The sequence below is a fragment of the Arachis duranensis genome, chromosome 3, assembly GCF_000817695.3.
Source record: "Arachis duranensis cultivar V14167 chromosome 3, aradu.V14167.gnm2.J7QH, whole genome shotgun sequence".
Classification (NCBI taxonomy): domain Eukaryota; kingdom Viridiplantae; phylum Streptophyta; class Magnoliopsida; order Fabales; family Fabaceae; genus Arachis; species Arachis duranensis.
In genome coordinates, this window is record NC_029774.3 from 34323249 (window position 1) to 34342640 (window position 19392).

Sequence of the window (19392 nt, forward strand, 5' to 3'; positions counted from 1 at the left end):
GAGAGTAACTAAATTTTGTGATAGTCTAAAATTGAAAAATAAAAATATAAAATATTAATATACTGAATTTTCGAAATATAAATCTTGAAGTAAATATATGTGATTATAATTAATGATCATAATCAAAAGTCTTTGTTTTATTTTAATTTGTTCAGGACATGTTTATTTTAAATTTTATTTTTTTATTAATTAGTATTTTTTGTACATTTAATTATCATTAATTTATATAAATTAAAATGTATAACTTTAAAAAATAGATACGTGTCTAAAAAATGAAAAAAATATTTTTTTGTTAGTAAAAAATTTATGTCGCTTTAGCTTTTTTATTAGCATCATATCTTACATTTTTACTATAATTAAAAGTTAGAGATAAATTATTAAATATAAATTAGCAAACAAAATATAATACTTAATGAATTATCATATACAATCACATTTAAAAGTATTTAAGTTATTTTCATATAATAAAAGTGATATGCTTCAAAAAATATTTATATATAATTTACTAACAAATATATGAGATATTTATCATAATTTTTATTTTTAATAAAAATATCATTGTATTAAAGTGATGCATCTTAAAGATGTTTAAATGAGATTTTTATTAAAAAAATTTACAAGATAGTAAATGCAATTTTATTTTAATTTTATCCTTAACATTTAGTTTTAATTTTACATTTAGAGTTTCAATATGTTTCAATTATACTATTAGAGTGAACAACATTAATTATAACTAATCAATTATATTATCTGATTTAACCAAAATTAAATAAATATTAAATTATTTAATAAATAAAAAATAAATAAATAAATTTAATTTGAATTATTTTTTTATTATTTTCTATATCTAGGAATTAGAATGTGCTTTTATGTATTTTGATTAATTGTTCTTAAAGGAGTTACTATTTTATTTACTAACATTTTAAATTTTTTATAATATTTTCACAAAACTTGATTAATAGGTTCTTTTTCATAATGTTTTTCTTGAATTTTTTAACAAAAATATATCTTAATTTTTGTCTTTCATCTTTTCGTTTTTCTTGATTTTTTTAACAAAAATATATCTTAATTTTTGGCTTTCATCTTTTATATTTATTTATTATACTAATTTTTTTTACAGTCTATTTTTATCAACTACAGACATTATTTTAATGTCTTTTTTTACTTTTTTTAATTATTTTATTACCTTATTTTTAATTATTTATTTTACTTTCACTCCTCGTATGTTTATTGTATTTCACTTCATTTTAGTTTCAATTTTATAGTTAACTTTCAATTATATAAAAGTTAATAGTTTTTTTCAAAACATGATTAAATATATTATCTATTATATACAATCATTAGGATAAACAAACAAATATAAATTGAATATATAATTTAATTTTAATTTAAACTAAAAACTAAATGAATTGTCAGAAAAATAGCAACTACTTTTATTTTTAATTTCTCTAGAATTTATTTAAAGGTAAAAATTTCTCTATAACCACTAACATCGCCGATAACAAAATTATAAGTCTCTAACAAATAAAAATATATAAAATAAATAACATATATATAATTTTAAAGTTATTAATCATAGACTATGGACAATTTTTTTTTTTTAAAAAATCTTATAGATCAACATGTAATTTTTTTATATTTTTATTTTTTTTTTCTAAAATTTTTTAGATTTATCAACATTTAAGTTGTTTATATATCACTTCTCAAAATATTATGATTTCACAAGATATAATATGTGGGATAAATCACCTTTATAAACCATTTGCATACCAATTTTACGTATATCCCCAAATTAAAAAAGGCTACGTACATGTCTCAATTTACATATATATGTAAATCAAATTTATGAAGTTCGAATTATGTATTTTCGTAGTAAATCGAATCTGTAAGATTCGAATTACTTGGATGCTATCTATGCTACTAAATCGAACAAAGGAGATTCGATTTAAAATGAGTCGGATTGCTATTAAGTGAGTATAAATCGAACTTTTTTATTGCTTCGATTTAGCATGGACCGTATAAATCGGACCTTATTGCATCGATTTTATATGTTTAGGCGGGGCGGGGCAGACCAACCCACTAGATGGTGAACTTTTGGCGAGACAGGGCGGGTTTTTCCATTTGCCACCCCTAATGGAGACACGGACATAAGTATCCGCCCCATAAAACCTATTAAAACGTACACAAATATAAAATTATTAATTTATCTTAATTTGTATATACATAAATCCATTTCTTGAATTTAGTAACCCTAATTTCTGTCTCCAATTCGAATTTTTTCTTTCTCATTCTCAGCCTCGATCCTCTCTCTCTCTAACTCAATTTCTTTGCTTCTCAAGTCCGTCACTACGTCGCTCAATATCGTTCCAAAAAAGTATGTTATGTTATTATGTTGGAATATATTTTTATGTTTTCTCCTTTTAAAATGTTATTTTTCATAATGAATATGTTATAAATTGTATTGAATTATATTACATTGATTATTTTATAATTATTATATTATGTCTTTTTATGTTAATTTTTTTCCAAAAGTTTTCAAAGAATATTCGTAGATACCTGAGAAGATTTGCGTTTCCTAAGGGATAATTAAATGGAAACTTGCAATGACAAAAAAAGAACGAGAGTATTTTTTTTTTAAATAGGAATGAGGGATGGGAAGGGAGATTCTCACGCTCCCCTAAGTACTCATTACCATATCTAACTAGTAATGGAGATCCAATCTGAGTAGATTTAAGAGGGGACATGTGGACTTTAGCTGCATTGGGCCTTTAAGGTAATGAACATAAGTTAGATTTGGGATCCTAACAATGAATTTTAGTTGATCTTACTTGCATTGAGGTCTTACTAGACCTACTTATATCTTGGATTAATATTTTGAGTCATTATTATAGTAAATACTATACTATTTAATATTATAACACTTAATATATATAAAAGTTGGATATATTTACAAGACATTTTTAATTCAATTAAAAAAATTAATTATCTTTTTTTTAGATTTAAATATTATTTTCTAATGTAACAAAAAAATAAAAAACATAATTAAAAAATTATGAAGAATTTTTTAAATAATAATAAAAAAATAAGATCACTATTTTCATATATTACAAAGTTTATGAAAAAAATTTTAGATAATAAATCAATCCTCAATAAATTATACATTAATTTTGTAAAAAAAATAAATAATTAATACATTAGATATTATTATTTACGTACTAATATAATATATATTATTGATTATTAAGTTTATAAAAATTTTAACCCAATTTTTTGTAATTAAAATTTAAATGATTGAAATTATTAAATCCTGAATATTTTGCATCTAACCAATTTATTTTTTTATTGAAATTAAAAAAGGATGAGTTATTAATCAATTCTAAATTTAAATTTAAATTTGAGTAAGAAAATAAAAAATATTTTAAAATTTATCTCACTAACCAGAATTAAATTTAAGATAAGAAATTACTTTGTACATCGTATATATTGTAAGATGGTATGGTCATTTACTATTTTTTAATGATAAATAATGGTGTAAAAAATTAAAAGAAAATGTATTTACAAGTTTAGAAAATATTAATTTATTTTTCAATAGAATAAATTATATATTGAATAAAAAAAATTATTATTGGTTTCTCTTCACACTAACTAATACTCAACGATGGTATTTCGGTACACCATGTTACCAAGAAATATTAATCGATCTAATAACTTTTGTAATGATATAAGTTTATGAATTTGAAAATTTAAAAATGATTTCATAAAATGTGAAGTTTTAACGAGTAACAATGTTAATCATATTATTTTGACTTCAAGAATAAATATGATACCAACGAATAAAATTGTCCCAAGTAAAATTTAACAAAGACAAAAGTTCATAAGTATTGTTATTAATGAAAAATTAATCTATTTTAAAGAAAAATACAATTTTTTTCTACGGATTCTTAATTCGGCAAGTCGATGACTAATTCACCACATATTGATGTTCTATTTCTTAAGGGTTTGTCACTAATTAATGGATTGCTTATACATACAAGACGAAATTCGAACTCCAAATACTTGCTTAAGCAGACAAATAAAATTATCATTTAACCAATCTAAATTGATTAAAATAAATATTAATTATTTTAAATATTTTTAAGTTGTAAAATATTTATAATAATAATTATTATATATATTTTTCCTTAAACTTTAATAAAAAATTTTATATAATTTTATGTATTACCCCGTGCAGGACACGGGAACATACACTAGTTATTCTCAAAAGATACCTAGTTAAAAAAATTATGGGTTAATCCCTAAAAATATTTTTGAATTATTTAAACGCTAACAAAAATACACTTAAATTTTACTATCAATAAAAATATCTTCAAATAATTTAAAAATACAATAATATCTAACAGTAAATATATATTTTCAAAAAATATCTTAGAAATTGAATTTTGATAGAATTTTTTACAAGCATGATTATAAAAATAAGATATTATTATACATAAAAATTGGCAATTTTTTATTAATTATATATTTTTTATAATTTTTTTTGTTAACAATCAATAATACTTTTAAAAAATTACAAAACAATATATTCTTAACAAAAAATTACCAAATTTTAAGAATAATAATATTTTATTTTGCTAATTGTACCTATAAAAAATTGCATCAAAATTTAATTTTAATGTATTTTTTAAGAAATACATATTTAATGTTAGTTTTTTTGTAAGATTATCTAACATTAAATATGTATTTCTCAAAAAATATATTAGAGATTGAATTTTGATATAATTTTTTTCAAGTATGATTATAAAAATGAGATATTATTATCCTTAAAATTTGGTGATTTTTCGTTGAGTATATATTTTTTGTAATTTTTTTGTTAACAAATAATAATACTTTTAAAAAATCACAAAAAATATATACTTAGAAAAAAACAAAATTTTAATAATAATAATATCTCATTTTTTAATTATTCTTGTAAAAAATCACATCAAAATTCAATCTCTAAGACATTTTTTAAAAATATATATTTACTATTTGGTATTGTTGTTATTTTTTAAATTATTTAAAAATATTTTTGTCGAGAATAAAATTCGGATACATTTTTGTCCGCGTTTAAAAAATTCGGAGACATTTTTAGTAGTTAACCCAAAAATTAGAAATTATAAGTTAGAATCAAAAAATTTATACCATCTTAATTCAAAAAACAGTTAGTCGTGTAGTTGATTTTATAGCTAAAATTACTGTCTCGGATATAAAAAAGTGAGTAAAGTGACTTCAGTATCAGAATATACTTCATCATTTTATATATTTAGATAGAAATTAAGCCAGTTAACTTAATTTTTTATTTTTTTCTTTTTTTTCTATTTATTTTTCTTTTCTTTCATACGTAAACACACACAAAAAAAGTATATAAAAATTATACATTTTTTAAAAATAAAATATAGTTATATTAAGAAAAAAGGTTTAAGACGTCTAAATAAATCATATTACAAATTTCTATAAGAGTCTCTTCCAAAATAACTTAGTACTACGAATGAATTATGTAACACCTAGTAGCAACTAGCAAGTATATGTTAGGGGTGTGCATTGCCCGACCCGACCTGAAGATCCGGTCCAATCTCAAACACTTTAGGGGCTAATTTGATGTGATTTTACCGGGTCTAGGGCTGGATAAGGGTCTTAAAAATAGTCTCGATCATTATTTTGGGTCGGGTCCGGGCCATGACTAGCTCGGGTCACCCGAAATTGGCCCGGTGGCCCGGTTATCATACACAATTAATATTTTTTGTTATTAGTAATGGATGATGGCTATTCTTATGTGGAATTTAAGTATTGTAAACCTAAATATTTTGTGTTATTAGTTATTATAAGACTATAAGTTAATGTTTTATGTTTAAAATGCATAAGATTTTAGCCTAATTAATGCATAATATTGTGTTATTTGTATTGATTTAAATATTTGGTGTTATTAGACAATATTAGTATTGATTATGATTATGCTTTAATTTTAGAAAAGAGTTGGTTCTTGTTATATTTTTTAAGTAAATTTTACCATGTCAAATAATGGTTGGAGTATTAGAAATTTGGATATTTTCACATGCTAACTTATAAGAAGGTATCAAGGTAATGTAATGTTAACGGCCCAGTTTTTACCCTGTATAACCGTGGCTCGAAAGTGTATAGATTTCATCGGGTCTAGGGTCGGGTTCGGGTCTAATAAATAGGCCTGGTATATATTCCGGGTCAGGTCTTGGTCACATCAAACCCGGTTTCACCTGACCCATGCACACCCCTAGTGTGTGTTACTACGAATTTGTAAAACCTAAATCTATGCAAAAGGACTTTATAATTCATAGATTTACAATAATTGTTATAAAAAATCCAGCATAAGTATTTGTAGAATTCAGAGCTTTTATCACCTTTATGTTATCTCTTTGTATCTCTATCTCTCAAAAACAACTTTGAGCTACCATATTCAAACCCATAAACAAAATTATTCTATGTAGACCAATGATCTAACTGAGGTATATAGTTCTGACTCTTTGAGCGCACTATTTGTTCGACGTTGCTGGCCTTTCCTTTTTGCTCGGTGAAACTCCAATCTATCCGAAGTCTTGTAGAAAATACTCTAACGTTCAAGTTAGTAAAATTTCTAGAAATAAAAAGCTCTTTTTCTTCTGTTCTTTTGATACCACTTTTTTGTTGTGTCTTGTTCATTTGATATCTTCATTTTTTATAGGTGACATAGCTTACCACTTTGTAATAGCTTTATACTTAGTGGTCCCTATTATTCAAGTGATTTAGTATATTTCGAATTTTGAATATTAGGTTGTGTTTATAGTGTGTTATTGATTGCTTAAACTTCGGCTTTTGGAACGTTATTGATTTGTTGGCTCTTTTCGATATATACTCATTTGTCAGCTTTGCTACCGAAGTTGTAGGTATAGTTCACAACCCCCAAACTTAGCTTGTAAAATATAAACAGGTTGAGCTTTTTTTATATCCTCGCTTTGGAGTATATTTCAGAGAGAGTATAGTTGTAAGCCCCTAAGGTCAACATTATTCTTTTGTTTTGGACCGTTAGTATGGGTCGTGGTTAGGGATGGCGGATTCTATTTGGTAGTTTTTTGTGATAAGAAACGTTCAGTTAGTGGGAAGAGAGAGAGTGTATGTGCTTTTGTTGTCTTAATAAATTCCAAGTAAGATAAATATCTTGTAAACTCTGTCTTCCTAGAGTTGTACCGTTTATGAAGGAAGAGAAAACCATGAGTAAAAAAGGTTAGTGTTTGTTTGTCGGATTTGGTGTTGTCTGTCTTTTGTGGGTTTTGTCGGGTTATGGGAAAGAAGAAAATAGCTGTTGTCGATGAGGGAGACCCATATAGTTGGGTTGATGGTGACATAAAAAGTCGAGTTTCAATTTTTAGCACAATGAGTTTAGTGTTGCAATTGAATGAAGTGATGTGGATAAAAAATGGTGAACAATTGGAGGTGAAGTTTTTGCCTTGTAGTATTTTCAGATTTCGAACATGGAGTTCTATCTCAATTGAGCTGTGCTCCGACACAACTGCATCATAAATCTTAGGCCTTTGTACAAGCTTTTTAGTGTTTGATGGTATATCTGGAGTGCTACATGTCTTTAGGATTTTTTTTCTTTATTTCAGGCGAAGGGCGTATGAAAAAGGGCTTGGGTGAATTTGAGTAGTTACTCAGGACGTAGCATCTTTAGCCAGTATAAGTCCTCATTTAAGGACTTTAAAGAGATGTTTGTAAAAGTTCAGATTAGTGAGGAGTTATATCCTTTCTTTTTGGACTCATTGATGAGTGAAAGATTTCATGTGTTCTGGTCTCCAGAACCAAAATAGATTTTGAATTGTGAAAATAGGGTGAAAAGTGAGGATTATATTCTAGATTTTCTGGTGTCTGTAATGTCATCGTCAGAGTTATTATCAATTTCTAGTTTGTTGAAGTTTGAAGGAGATAGAGAGGTAATGGAGGAGTATTTAGGTAATCTAAGTTTGCATGTTTTATCTTGTGATTTTGGAGTGATTGCAATGAGATTAAATTGTTGTATTTGTACTTTGCGTTTTAGATGATAAAGCCTCGACTCCGACTACTGCTAATTTGAAGGCCTTTGTAATAAGGTGAAGAAGAACAAGAAAGAAGGATCTTTCATTAATGTGGCAAAAGGCGGTAAGATGGACGGTGCTCATTCTGTGGCCTACCAGAAGGAGAATTTGAAGAGAAAAAGAGGAAATACATCGTCAAAAGTTGTTGATTTGACTGAGCTGAAGGAGAATAGTGGGGTGTTTACGACTGAGGAGATCAACACTGCTCATGAGAGTCAGCTGGTTCTTCATGAGTATAAAGAGGGTCCCATGAATTCTTTGTGGACAAAAAGTTATCCTTTTATGGCTGTTGCGATGAGTTTGCATAGGTTGATGCTGATGTGAAAATTGAGATGAAGATGGTAAGATTGGTGTAGCTCGGTACTTGTAAGAGAGTTATTTTTTATTACCGTGTTTTGATACTGTGTTTTATTTGTATATGTTAACCTGCATCTGATATGGTTGATACTAAAGTCATTGGCGGTCGGTTGATGTCGATTGGTCAAACATCTGAGTTGGACGCTATTTTGGAGGGTGATAATGTTGATGCTATAAAAAGTTGAGGGATTCTATGAAGGAAAAAGATGAAAAAATGAGAAGATTAAAGACGAAAGTGAAGGATTTGAAGGAGAACTTAAAGAATTCGGAGAGTGAGGCAAAAAGGTCAGAAATGAGTTGGAGTTGAATGTTACTGAGGGAGAAAAGCTAAAGTGAGGATTGCTGAATTGGAAGATGAACTATTGAGTGCTTTTACACGAGGTTTTGATCGAGCTATGGCCCAGGTTGAGGTGATTGCGCCTGATGTGGATATTTCGAGGTTTGATGTCACAAAAATTGTATCTAATGGCGAGCTGTTGGATGATGATGTGCTGGCGAAGAACTAAGATGAAAGCATTACTGTTAGCCAAGAAGAGTAATTGAGATTTCTTCTTGTTATGTTTTGTTTGGAACACTTTGTTTGTGTAGTATAGTATAGTCATTCATAGTTATTTGTATTAGCTATTTGACGATGTTAGTTTGTTTGCCAAACTTTTGTTGCTTTTATTTTGTGGTCAGTAGTTATGTCCGTGTAAGGATTTTTGTTTGATTTGCTATTTTAATATCGTGTATTGATTGACATATCATCGTATTATTTATAATGAAATTTGAGTAAGGTACATACGAATGATATAATGCATGTGGGGGACCTCATTAAAACCTCTTCAAAAAAAATCCAATGTGGAAAAAAAGCTTGTGAGTAGGAAAAAGAGCATCTCCCCTTTCCTATGTCATTTTAAGTAAAGTAAAGTTTGAGTGACGAAACATTCCAAATACCGGGGATGTTGGCACCTTGTAGTGTTTGGAGTTTGTATGGTCCCTTGCCGAGGACTTGTGTTACTTGGTAAGGGCCTTCCCATATTGGGGTGAGCTTGTCGTGAGTTGGTGGCTTCTTCGCTTCTTCCGTGCGTCTGAGGACAAGATCTCCTTCAAGGAATGCTTAGAGATGAACCCTTTTATTGTATTTCCTTTGAATTATAGTTTGCATGGCCCGGTGCCTTATTGCTGCTTTCTCCCTTTCCTCGTCTATTGTGTCTAACTCCAGTTGTCGTGTGTTGTCGTTCTCAGCTGAGGTAGTGTGGTCGGCGCATCTTGAGTTCTGGGCAATCTCTACTGGGATCATTGCATCTGCGCCGTAAACGAGTTGAAAAGGTGTTTCTTGTGTGGTGGTTTGTATAGTAGTATTGTAGCTCCAAAGAATTTCTGGGATGAGTTTTGCCCATTGGCCTTTGGTGTCTCCTAGCTTTTTTCTTATAGCCTGGAGGATTACCTTGCTTCGAGTTTTAGCCAACCCGTTTGTTGTGGATGTTTGATAGAAGAGAAGTGATGTTTTATATGAAACCCCTATAAAAAATGTTGCTAAGTTTTGGTCTATAAACTGTCGACCATTGTTAGTTATGATAGCATAAGGTAATCCAAAACGACATATAATTTTTTCCAAAGAAATGACTTAATTTTCTCGGCACCTATTTTTGCCAATGGTTTTGCTTCTATCTATTTTGAGAAGTAGTCAATTGCAACTAGTAAGAATTTTATTTGGCCAGGGACTTTGGAAAATGGTCTGAGGATGTCTAACCCCCACTTGTAAAAGGTCAACTTACCTCCAAGGTGTGTAATAACTCGGCTGGGTTGTGAATGACTGAGCAGTGTCAACAACTATGCAGCGTTTGACTTTGTTGATATAGTCTTGTTTCATCGTCGGCCAGTAATACCTTACTCTTGTTATCTATGATGTTAGACTCATGTCGCTGATGTAATTATCACACACCCCATCATGGACTTCCGTCATGACGAGGTTGCTTTCATCTTTCCCCAAACAATGCAAAAGTGGTTGTGATAATCCTCTTTTGTATAATTTGTCTCCAACCATTGTAAATGAACTTGCTCATCTTTTGAATATGGTTGGGTTTGTTATTCCAGTTAGTATGTCTCCTATTCGTATATATTGCTTCTATAGTTCTCTCCAATCCTAAACCTGTAAAATGGACAAAATAACTTTGTTGCTAATACTAGGCTCAGAAAGGGTGAGTTGAAAAAAAATAGATTCATGCATGTGTTTTCTAGTTGTTGCCAATTTGGATAATGCATCAACTCGAATATTATGTTTCCGAGTTATGTGTGTAATTTGAAATGAGTTGAACTGAGAGAGATGAGGTCTTTTACCATTGTGAAGTATTTATCAAGTAACTGGTCTCAGACTTGGAAATTACCTGTTATCTATTGGACTACTAGTAATGAGTCACAATATACCTGTATATGAGTGAAGTTTAAGGGCTGAGCCAGTCGGAGTCCGGCTAGTAATGCTTCATACTCTGCCTAGTTATTACTTGTTGGAAAAGAGAACTAAGTTGATTGCTCAGTATGTAAGTCATGTTGGTTGGTGAGCAATACCTCTGCTCCTGATCTCTCTGTGTTGGCGGCACCATCAACATGCAGATGCCAGACATCAACTTGTTCTGCTTGTGTGGCAAATTCAGCTATAAAGTTAGCTAAGGATTGTGCTTTCAGGGCGGTCCGAGGTTCGTAATTAACGTTGAACTCAGATAGCTCGATTGACCATTTTACCAATCGTTCAGATACCTCAGGTCTTGTTAGAATTTTCCTCAAAGAGTTGGTTTGTATTGACAAGGATGGTGTTGTTGTGGAAGTAATGTCTTAATCTTCATGCTGTGATGACTAATGCATATGATAATTTTTCCCACTTGCTCCGGGTTAAAATTTGAAATATTTGGGTAAGATGCAAGGATTGTGGCTTAGTCCACTTGCTCCGAGTTAAGATTTGAAATACCTGGGTAAGATGCAAAGGTTGTGGTCTAGTTCCACTTGCTCCGGATTAAGATTTGAGACACTTGGATAAGATGCAAAGATTGTGGTTTGTCTCACTTGCTCCGGATTAAGATTTGAAACACCTGCCTAGATAAGATGCAAGGATCATGGCTCCGTCCCACTTGCTCTGGGTTAAGCGGGTAAGATACAAGGGTTGTGGTTTGATCCCACTTGCTCCGTATTGTGGTGTTTCATATCTGGGTTAGCTATCGGATGTGTGTCAAGTTTGGCATTATAACTGACAAGTGAGCTCACGGCCATTAGGGTAGGCATGCACCATATGCATTTGTTTGCTATTGTTTAGGTGTGCACATGTGTTTGGTTTGTCTGACTGTATATTTCTGTTTAACTGCTAATTGTAATACTTACTATAATTGCTCTCTAATTGTGTTTGCTTTGTGATGCTTATTGTTTGTATATGATTTTACCATTGAAACTTGAGACTTGGGATTAATGATGATTATGACTATGAGAATGAATGAGATTGGTGCTAGTTTAGAATATGTTAAACTTAGCGAATTAATCCTGTATTGATTAATGTTTGTGGTTGATTTCTTTGAGATTTATGAGAATGTGATAATGTATTAAGACTAATGAGACTGTTGAAGATTCTTTGAGAATATTGATATTTACTAGGATTATTGAGACTAATGAGATTATTAAGACTTATGAAACTGAAAACATTGATTAGGATGATTGTTTAGTACTGATGAGACTAATAATGAAAAGAGTACAATTACTTTAGACGAATTTACCCTTAAACAGATTAGTTTGATTATGCGTGAGCATCTTTTCTATCTTTTTCTAGTGAATTTGCATCTAATTTGTCGAGTTTAATAAAGAATTAATTATATTTTAGCCACTATGGATGCTATTTTGAGTTTTGTGCAATACTGTTTATTTTAGGTAGCATTCGGCTGGAATTTGATGGAGTTTCTGCAACACAAAAATCAAAGGAGATGGCAGCGAGGTGCAACGCGTACGCGTGACTGACGCGTACGCGTGATTTGGAGCTTTGCATGGCGACGCGTGCGCGTGACTGACGCGTACGCGTGATTTGAAGATTTGCTCAGCGACGCGTCCGCGTGACTGACGCGTCCGCGTGACTTGCGAAAAAGACCATCGACGCGTACGCGTAACTGACGCGTACGCGTGACATGCGCCACGTGTAGAAAACGCAGAAAAATGCTGGGGGCGATTTCTGGGCTGTTTTGACCCAGTTTTCAGCCCAGAAAACACAGATTAGACGCTGCAGAATGGATAAAACAAGTGGTTCCCACCCATCAGCTAAAGACTTGTTAATTAATTTGAATTTAAATTCAAATCTTATTTTGTAGGAAAAGATATTATTTTTAATTTTAGATAATTAGCTTTTAAATTTATTAGGATTAGTTATAAATAGGAATTTAGATGCCATCAGATGGGAATTCTGTACATTTTGACAATCCTTATTTTCTCTCTGAACCATGAGCAACTAATCCTCCATTGTTAAGGTTAGGAGCTCTATCTATTTGTATGGATTGATTTTATTGCTTTTTCTATTTTAATTTATGCATAGATTTATAATTTAAGAATTGTTTTCGCTCTTTATTTTATGAAGTTGGGTGAAACGGAAGTATGACCCTCCTTCTATTTGAGTTCTTGTATAACTTGGAAAAGCTCTATACTTGAACAACAGCTTGAAAACAAATTCTCCTAAATTTTAATTATCTGAATTTAACAGGATACGTGACATATAATCCTTTTATTTCTTGGGTAATTGGAGTTTTTATGGCATATAAACTAGAAATTGATTATCACCCTCTAATTGGAATTAATTAACCAAGGAATTGGCAGTTAATGAATTTTAGAGGAGACTAGGAAGGTCTAAGGAATTAGGGTCTAGTCACATACAGTTTGCCATAAATTAAATCCTACATTATTAAAATAGTTAGTAAGAAAAGTAAATTCGGAAAAATAGATAACTCTGAAACCTTAGCCGTTTTCTCCATATTTTATTACCAACTCATTGCTGCTTGCTTTCTGAAATTCTTAATTTACTATTTAATGCACTTTGAATACCAAAACACTCTTTTCTGTTTGACTAACTAAGTCAATCACTTAACCATTGTTGCTTAGTCCATCAATCATCGTGGGATCGACCCTTACTCACGTAAGGTATTACTTGGTACGACCCAGTGCACTTGCCAGTTAGTTTGTGGGTTATAAAATACCGCACCATTTGACCCTAGGCTTGAACTTGTATATTTGGAGATTAGGATTGTCTAGTGGATTTATGTCACTTTATATAATTTCTATTTGGAACTATTATCCTACTGAAAATCTTTGGGTTCTTACCCATCATGAAATTTTTGTTTTTCATATACAAGACGTGGCACATCTTGTTGAGAGTACAGGACCCATTGGCGAAGTGAAGAAGATTTATCTTTTGACTTTATTTTGGCTTATTTAGTATTTTTCTCCTCTTTTGAATACTGTATTGCATATTCCTCTTAGAGATTTTATTTGAAGAAACATGATGTATTTTGTACACTTTTGGTTTTGTAATTTTTTAATTGGTCTTTTCTTCGCAGGTCGAGACTAGTACTTTATATCTGGCCGTTACAAATCCAACATCATAAATCGGTATTATCATTCATAACTCGGCATTATTCACGTTATTATTTAGAAAGCTGGCGTTATAGTTTGGCATTACAGTTATTAATTGGCAATCAATGTCATTAATCGGCCACTTACGTTACAACTCAGCTAAACGGACTACTTTCCAAATGTGAAACGTCCAACCTAACATCTCACCCTTATTATTGCTCTTTAATACAGGCAATAAAGCAGAAGCATAACCGACTTGCACATAGCCACCCATAAAAGGTATGATCTTCCATCCTAAAAGGACACATTGAATTCTCAATACTGACTTAAGCTTCGGAGTGCCTTTGCAGGTACACTCCCCCTTGTTTCTTACTCAAAGCTCTACACGATTGGACATCCCTTTGGAGTAAAGCTTGGATTACCACAAAGCTCAAAGGGCGGCACCGAAGATAACAACTCGGCGTCAATTCCCAGAGACTGAGCTCTCCCTCCAGGTATCCATACAAGAACAATTGGTGCCCACCGTGGGGCCGAGAATATAATCCCTTCCATATATCATCAGCCTCAAGGTTCTCACCTGAGTCATGGCTGAACAACTTCCACCCACACTGTCCGAACTCCTTCAGATTGTGACCGAGTTATGGCAAGCCAACTAGCGCATGACCAAGGAGAACCAAAGAATGGCACAGCAAATTGCCAACTTGAATAACACCCGAATCAAAAACAACAATGATCGGCAAGAACAAACAGAAGAAGCCGAGAAGTAGTCAGGGCCAATACACATTTCAAACACTGCTCGACAGGAAGAGGAGCAACCCGAGCATAACGAGGAAGCTCGGCAAGACAACGAGAATGACGATCAGGAAAGCTCCATTGGACCATTCACGGCCGTGGTGATGAAATTCGTGCTACCCTGAAGGTTCACTCTGCCAACCACCCTAACTCCCTATGATGGGTTAGGTGATCCGAAGAAATACATCAAGAAGTTCACTTTCATAATGATAGTAAACGGTGCATTTGATAAAGTTTTATATCGTTGCTTTCCATCTTACTTAGACGGTCCTACACTTGATTGGTTTTGTTCTTTTCCTGTAGGTTCTATTTCTCGATTTCGAGACATATCAAAGCCCTTTGAGGAGCACTTTGCTGGATCAGCCATCTACCTATATGACTCCGATTACTTGAACACAATCAAGCAAGGCCAGTACGAAAGTCTCAAGGACTACATGACGCGCTTCACAAAGATAGCCATGAGTATACCCGACCTCCACCCCGAGGTGGAACTGCACGCCATAAAAAGTGAACTACAACTAGGAAAATTCCAGGAAACTATTGTTGTAGCCAAACCTAAGACTATGGTCGAGTTCCGTGAAAAGGCTAAAGGTCAGATCAACGTTGAGGAACTCCGGCAAGCTCGGAAAACAGAAAAGCCTTATTATAGAGACGACGACAGAACTCGAGACAAAAAGAAGAACTTCAAACCGACTTCGCGATATGAGTCCTACACTCAATTCAACACCAAGCGCGATGATATCATCAAGAAGATCTTGAATTCGAAGGTGATCAAACCGCCAAGAAAAGCTGGCAGTTACCCAAATTCAAAAGGCGCGGACAGATCAAAATACTGCTCTTTCCACCAAAAGCACGGACACACTATAGACGAGTGTGTCATCGCCAAAGACCTTCTGGAGCGATTAGCTCGACAAGGCCACCTGGACAAATACATCGGTGGCCACATACAGTGACGAACAAACACCTCTGGTGAACAACACTCAGCGACACAGCATGGCCGAGATAAAGATCGGCCAGACACCAGTTATCCCGACCAACCAAGGCGTATTATTAAGTGTATTTCCGGAGGTTTTGCAGGTGAGGGAACCACAAGTTCGGCAAGAAAGCGATCTTACCGAGCTATGTTATTGATGAGCGGATAATTTATACGCTTTTTGGCATTGTTTTTACATAGTTTTTAATATGTTTTAGTTACTTTTTAGTATATTTTTATTAGTTTTTATACAAAAATCACATTTCTGGACTTTACTATGAGTTTGTGTATTTTTCTGTGATTTCAGGTATTTTCTGGCTGAAATTGAGGGACCTGAGCAAAAATCTGATTCAGAGTCTGAGAAAGGACTGAAGATACTGTTGGATTCTGACTTTCCTGCACTCGAAGTGGATTTTCTGGAGCTATAAAAGCCCAACTGGCGCGCTCTCTATTGCGTTGGAAGGTAGATATCTTGGGCTTTCCAGTAATGTATAATAGTTCATACTTTGCCTGAGATTGATGGCCCAAACTGTTGTCTAAACGCCGGTCAGAGACCCTTTTCTAGCGTAAAATGCCAGAACTGGCACCAGAGCTGGAGTTAAACGCCCAAACTGGCACCAAAACTGGTGTTTAAACTCCAAGAAGAGTCTATGCACGTGAAAGCTTCGATGCTCAGCCCAAACACACACCAAGTGGGCCCCGGAAGTGGATTTCTGCACTATCTACACTTAGTTACTCATTCTCTGTAAACCTAGTTTACTAGTTTAGTATAAATAGCACTTTTTACTATTGTATTCATATCTTTAAATCATTTTTGAGACTATCTTTGGATCACTTTTGATCTCTTGATCACGTTTTGGGGGCTGGCCATTCGGCCATGCCTGGACCTTCATCACTTATGTATTTTCAACGGTGGAGTTTCTACACCTCATAGATTAAGGTGTGGAGCTCTGCTATTCCTCATGAATCAATACAAAGTAGTATTATTTTTCTATTCAATTCACGCTTATTCTTATTCTAAGATATTCACTCGTACTTCAACCTGATGGATGTGATGATCCGTGACACTTATCATCATCCCCCCTTATGAACGCGTGCCTGACAACCACCTCCGTTCTATCTGCAAGAGCTTGAGTGTGTATCTCTTGGCCTCCTGGTTCACGATGCATGGTTGCCTCTCCTGACAACAGAGCCTTCCATTCTGTGAGATCAGAGTCTTCGTGGTATAAGCTATAACCAATTGGCAGCATTCTTGAGATCCGAAAAGTCTAAACCTTGTCTGTGGTATTCCGAGTAGCATCTGGGATGGGATGACTATGACGAGCTTCAAACTTATGACTGTTGGGTGCAGTGACAGTGTGCAAAAGGATCAATGGATCTTACTTTGACACGATCAAGAACTGACAGCTGATTAGCCATGTGGGAAGCCGTAGCGGATATGTTTTCACTGAGAGGACGGATGGTAGCCATTGACAATAGTGATCCACCAACATACAGCTTGCCATGGAAGGGAGTACGCATGATTAGATGAGGACAATAGTAAAGCAGAGGCTCAGAGGGAATAAAGCATCTCCATACGCTTATCTGAAATTTCCACCAATGAATTGCATAAGTATCTATATCCTATTTTATGTTTTATTTCTTTTTTTATCATTAAAACCTCATAACCATTTGAATCTTCCTGACTGAGATTTACAAGATAACCATAGCTAGCTTCAAGCCGACAATCTCCGTGGGATCGATCCTTACTCACGTAAGGTATTACGTGGACGACCCAGTGCACTTGCTGGTCAGCTACGCGGAGTTGTGAGAAAAGTATGAACTCACGATTTCGTGTACCAGCTATCCATCAACGCTGATCAAACTCAACAGCAGACACTACCACAATCTCCACAGATAACATTCTAGACAGCCGATCATAACAACAGTGTAGCAAATCTAGACGACCCGGTCGTAATAGCCCTGCAGGTCGGAGATCTCCTAGTCAAAAAAGTGTTACTGGACCCAGGAAGCAGTGCCAACATTCTATTTTACTCCATATTCCAGAAAATGAAACTAAGCAGTAATATCCTCCAACCTTCCACTGGAGACCTGGTAGGTTTCTCAGGTGAGAGAGTCTTGGTCATGGGCTCTGTGTGGTTACAAACCACACTCGGTGAGTTTCCCTCGTCAAAAACTTCAGACATTCAGCACTTAGTCATTGATTGCTTTAGTCCTTACAATTTAATACTTGGTCGACCTTTCTTAAATAGGTTCGGTGCTATAGTATCTACAATTCATCTCTGTGTTAAGTTCTCTTTGCAGGATAACACAATTGCAACCATTCACAGTGATGCCCGAGAAGCCAGGGAATGCTACAACAACAGTCTCAATAATAATTGGAAGTCCAGACTTAGTTATTCTTATCAATAATAATGAAAGTTGAATCTTAATTCCACTTAGTTAACCTTTGCTAAAGCAAAGGAAAGTCAAGGGACTAATTAGTTAGACCTTCGAATCCTATTTATTTCCTAAGAAAAGGTTGGGATTATTGAAGTTCAGTTTAATTAGCAAGATAACAGTTATCAATTATGTTGAGCTAAGATAACTCCTGAGTTACTGATTTCTTAACCAAGACCAAAAGGGAAGGAAATTAAATCTACCGGAATAAGAATATCTTCAGATTGGGAATGATTAATAATATGAATAAAAAGAGCAATATTGAACTAAAATATTTAAATAAGAAAATCATAACATGAATGTAGCATAAGCCAAATAGGCAACATAACTAATACAAGCAAGCATTAATGTATCCGAGAGTAAGAGATAAATATAAAGTAAAAGAACATTGAACCTGGGATTGAGAGTCAAATCCTAAAACTAAATCCTAATCCTAAAGAGAGAGAGGAGAGAACCTCTCTCAAAACTAAATCTAAATCATGGAAAATGAATTATGAAAGCATGATGATGAATGGATGCATTTCCCCATTTTATAGCCTCTAATTTGTATTCTCTGGGCTGAAAACTAGGTCAGAAACAGCCCAGAAGTCTCTTCCAGCGCTTTCTGGTCCGTACAGGTCGCGGCCAAGTGACGCGGAGGCGTCGCCCACGCAGCCGCGCGTGTTGAAGTTCGCAGATGCGACACGTTCGCGTCACCTAGCGTCAGGACAACTATTACGTATTATATATCAAATCGAAGCCCTAGACGTTAGCTTTCCAACGCAACTGAAACCGCGTCGTTTGGATCTCTGTAGCTAAAGTTATAGCCGTTTGAGTGCGAAGAGGTCAGGCTGGACAGCTTAGCAGTTTCTCCAACTTATTGTATTCCTTCCATTTTTGCATTCTTCCTTTCCATCCTTTGAGCCATTCCTGCCCTATAATATCTGAAAACACTTAACACACATATCAACGCATCTAATGGTAATAAGAGAGGATTAAACATAGGGAACTTAAGGCCAAAGAAGCATGTTTTCAATCAAAGCACATAATTAGGAAGGTAAATGTAAAACCATGTAAATAGTATGAATAAGTGGGTAAAGAGTTGATAAAATCCACTCAATTAAGCACAAGATAAACCATAAAATAGTGGTTTATCAA

The 19392-nt window shown here is 33.2% G+C and overlaps 1 protein-coding gene across 1 annotated transcript; it reads left to right on the forward strand.

Annotated features, from left to right (window-relative positions):
- Positions 1-14780: 14780 nt before the first annotated feature.
- LOC107478654 (uncharacterized) lies at positions 14781-15796 on the forward strand. Its single transcript, XM_016098789.1, has 2 exons — positions 14781-14889; positions 15147-15796. Exons 1-2 carry the CDS (start codon positions 14781-14783, stop codon positions 15794-15796), a joined length of 759 nt encoding a protein of 252 aa, XP_015954275.1.
- The last annotated feature ends 3596 nt before the right edge of the window (positions 15797-19392 follow it).